Below are 2,749 nucleotides of genomic sequence, written 5' to 3'. Positions count from 1 at the left end.
CCCACCCACCCATGTCGCCAACTCTCGCTGCACAAGCCCTGCCGTGAAAATCGGGCGTGCGGCGGAAAAGCGTGCGCCGCAACATGCAGCAGCACCTTGGTTGGCCGGCCGGCGGCCCGAGGGAAAAACCCACTTTGTGTGTGTGTGTGGGCGGGGGGAATCCTTGTGTGGTGGTCCGCGGGCACACGACGGAAGTATTCGTCACGCGTGCGGGGTTTGGAGCGGATTCGCTCATACGTATAATGTGTTTGGCACACATCAAGGGCGATGCGCCCGCCAAATGCGAGCCGCGCGCGCCGCGTGTTGTGAAAGGGAAGGGTTTTGGCATCAAGGTATGCCGACACCTTGCTGAGTTTGTGCACGCGTGCGCGTGGGGAGCGGGGAGCGCTTGATGCGCACAGTCGGGCGCGTCGCGCGCGCGGCGGCCGGCAGGGCATCTTCCAAGATGGGCCGGTGGTGTTTGCGTATGCGATGGGGCAAAATCTCGACTCCAAACCCCCCGCGGGAGGCATCGATGGACACAGGAAACATAGGTACGATGAAATGGGGCCGCGCCGCTGTCAGTTGCCACGCTGATAGGGGGTGGAGCAGCAGCAGCAAGAGCGGGCGCGGGCCCTGTCATATGGGGCACACCACGTTGGGTGCTTTGTAGGGCAGCACAAATGGCGCGCGCGCGCGCGCCCGACGGCGCAGGCGACATGGCAAAAGCCTGGAGCCAAGCGGAGCTCAAGCGGTTGCGCGCGGCCGGGTCGGGCGCAGGCCACTCGTAGAGCCGGTTCTGGCCCCCACCAACAACCACGCATGCAACCAAACCCAGCCGAGGCGCGGCCGAAACGCTGCGCCAGCCTCCCATCCAACCCGCGGCGCGGGGGGAGGACTGCGCGCGTTGCGGAAAGCGGCCGCCCCAGGTGCCAACAAGGGAGACTGAGAGCGCAAATGGATGAACAGACGACTCAGGCAGTGCTGCGGGCGGCCTGTGCAGCCTTGTGCCAGCCGCCGCCGGGACGAGCTAAGCAGGGCTGGGGCCGGACGCATGAAACACATCAGGTTGGTGGGTGCGCGCCCCGCAGGGGGTGCAGGTGATAAACGCAGGGCCGACGCGGCGGCGGCGACATGCCCGCAGCACCCGCGGCGGCCCGCGCCCGCACGCGCGGGGCGGGTTGCCTGGATTGAGCTTCTACAGCCGCTTTGCTCGGCGTCGGCTATCCAGGGCCTTCATTGCACAGTGCCGGCGCCCCTCGCGGTGGGTTGCGCCCCTCACAGGGCAGGCTAGACTAGTGCCCCTCGCTCTCGCGCCGAAGCGCCGCTCTCCCGCTCACTCAACGCACTCCGCGGGGTCGGCCTCCGCAAAGGCCGTCGCCCCCAGCGCGGCGCGCCGCCCGCGCCGCCCGCCGCCGACGCGGCCCGCGCCGGCGGCCAGGGCCACGCCGCCGATCAGCAGCAGCGCCGCCTTTGTGCGCAGCCCGCCGCCGCGCGGCCGGTACGCGTCCGCGCGGCCGCCGCCGGGCGAGTCCGCGGCTGCGGCGGCGCTGCAGGTGCCGTCGTCCGCGGCGCCGCCGGCGGCGGCGCCGTGGCGGTGCGGCGGGTTGGGCGCGAAGCCGGCGCCATATGCGTCGGCGTCCTCCTTGAGCGGGTGGCAGCGCCGCCGGCGCGCCTCTGCGTACTGCGGCACCGTCGAGGACAGCTTGCGCACAAAGCCCCACATGCCGTGTGTGACGGCGAAGCGCGCGAGGCGCTCGGGGATCTTGAACTGCTCATGGTGCAGCAGCGTCGTCTGGGTGGCGGGCTTGCCGCTGCCCCAGGGGCAGTCGACGGCGACGGAGCGCCAGTGGCTCCAGTAGACGTCCATGCGCACCAGGGAGCTGTTCTTGTACTCGCGGGGGTGCACGACAGACTGGGGGGGTGGGGTGGGGTGATTGGCGAGATTGTCAGGAGGGGTGAGACTGAGACGACAGGTTTTTTTAGGGATGGCAAGGGGGGGGCATTGCGGTCAATAAGGTGGGTAAAGGGCAGGGCTCGACAACTGTGAGGTTGCCATGTGGCGCACGGCTGCGAATCATGCGAGGTGCCCAAGCAGCTGGATTAAGCTTGTCCTTTCTGGGTGCAAGCCCCCGTCATGCAGTCCCCTCAACCCTCGCGGATGTCTCATGGCCCGCATGCTGACCGCCGCGCGGCGCCCACCTTGGTGCAGGCCGTGAGCGAGCCGTCCGCGCCGCGGAAGAGGCGGCGCGCGATCGAGTACTCGCGGTCGCTGAGGAAGGCAAAGGGGAAGCGGCGGATCCAGCGCACCACCTGCTGGCGCTCTGCGAAGTTGCCGTGCTCCAGCACCTCATGGTGGATAACCATGCCGTCCTGGGGGGCAGACGGAGGGGCGCGGCGGACGAGGGTCACCAAATGCGAACGACGGCCTCCGGGCTCCAGGGCCCAGCAGTCAACCCGATCAGGCCAGCGGCAAGTTGGACGAGTGCACGTTGCGGACAAAAAGCCACAGGCGCCCAAGTCTAGGAGCCCAGGCATCCCCTTCCCGCCCCGGGACCACCCCCGGCCACCCACCCAGTTGCGCCTGAAGCCGTCGTCCAGGTACATATCCATGAACTCCTGCGGCGTCACGTCGGGCGCCGTGGTGACGCTCTTGTACTCCGTCTTGCCCCCCGGCAGCGTGCGGCGCCAGGCCGTGTACTTAACAAAGCCCGGCACGTCCTTGTCAAACATGAGCTCCCACTCGGTGGCGCCCTCGCAGGGGCCGTTC

At 68.9% G+C, this 2,749-nt stretch overlaps 1 protein-coding gene across 1 annotated transcript; it reads right to left on the bottom strand.

Annotated features, from left to right (window-relative positions):
• Positions 1-1,315: 1,315 nt before the first annotated feature.
• MNEG_3055 (hypothetical protein) lies at positions 1,316-2,712 on the bottom strand (the record flags this gene model as incomplete). Its single annotated transcript, XM_014048463.1, has 3 exons — positions 1,316-1,894; positions 2,182-2,352; positions 2,554-2,712. The coding sequence occupies 3 exons, from the start codon at positions 2,710-2,712 to the stop codon at positions 1,316-1,318; spliced, it is 909 nt and encodes a 302-aa protein (XP_013903917.1).
• Positions 2,713-2,749: the final 37 nt, after the last annotated feature.

The sequence above is a fragment of the Monoraphidium neglectum genome (genome assembly GCF_000611645.1).
Source record: "Monoraphidium neglectum strain SAG 48.87 unplaced genomic scaffold scaffold00370, whole genome shotgun sequence".
NCBI classification, from domain to species: domain Eukaryota; kingdom Viridiplantae; phylum Chlorophyta; class Chlorophyceae; order Sphaeropleales; family Selenastraceae; genus Monoraphidium; species Monoraphidium neglectum.
The sequence above is the reverse complement of the archived record's forward strand: the minus strand, read 5'-3'. Positions and strand labels throughout refer to the sequence as shown.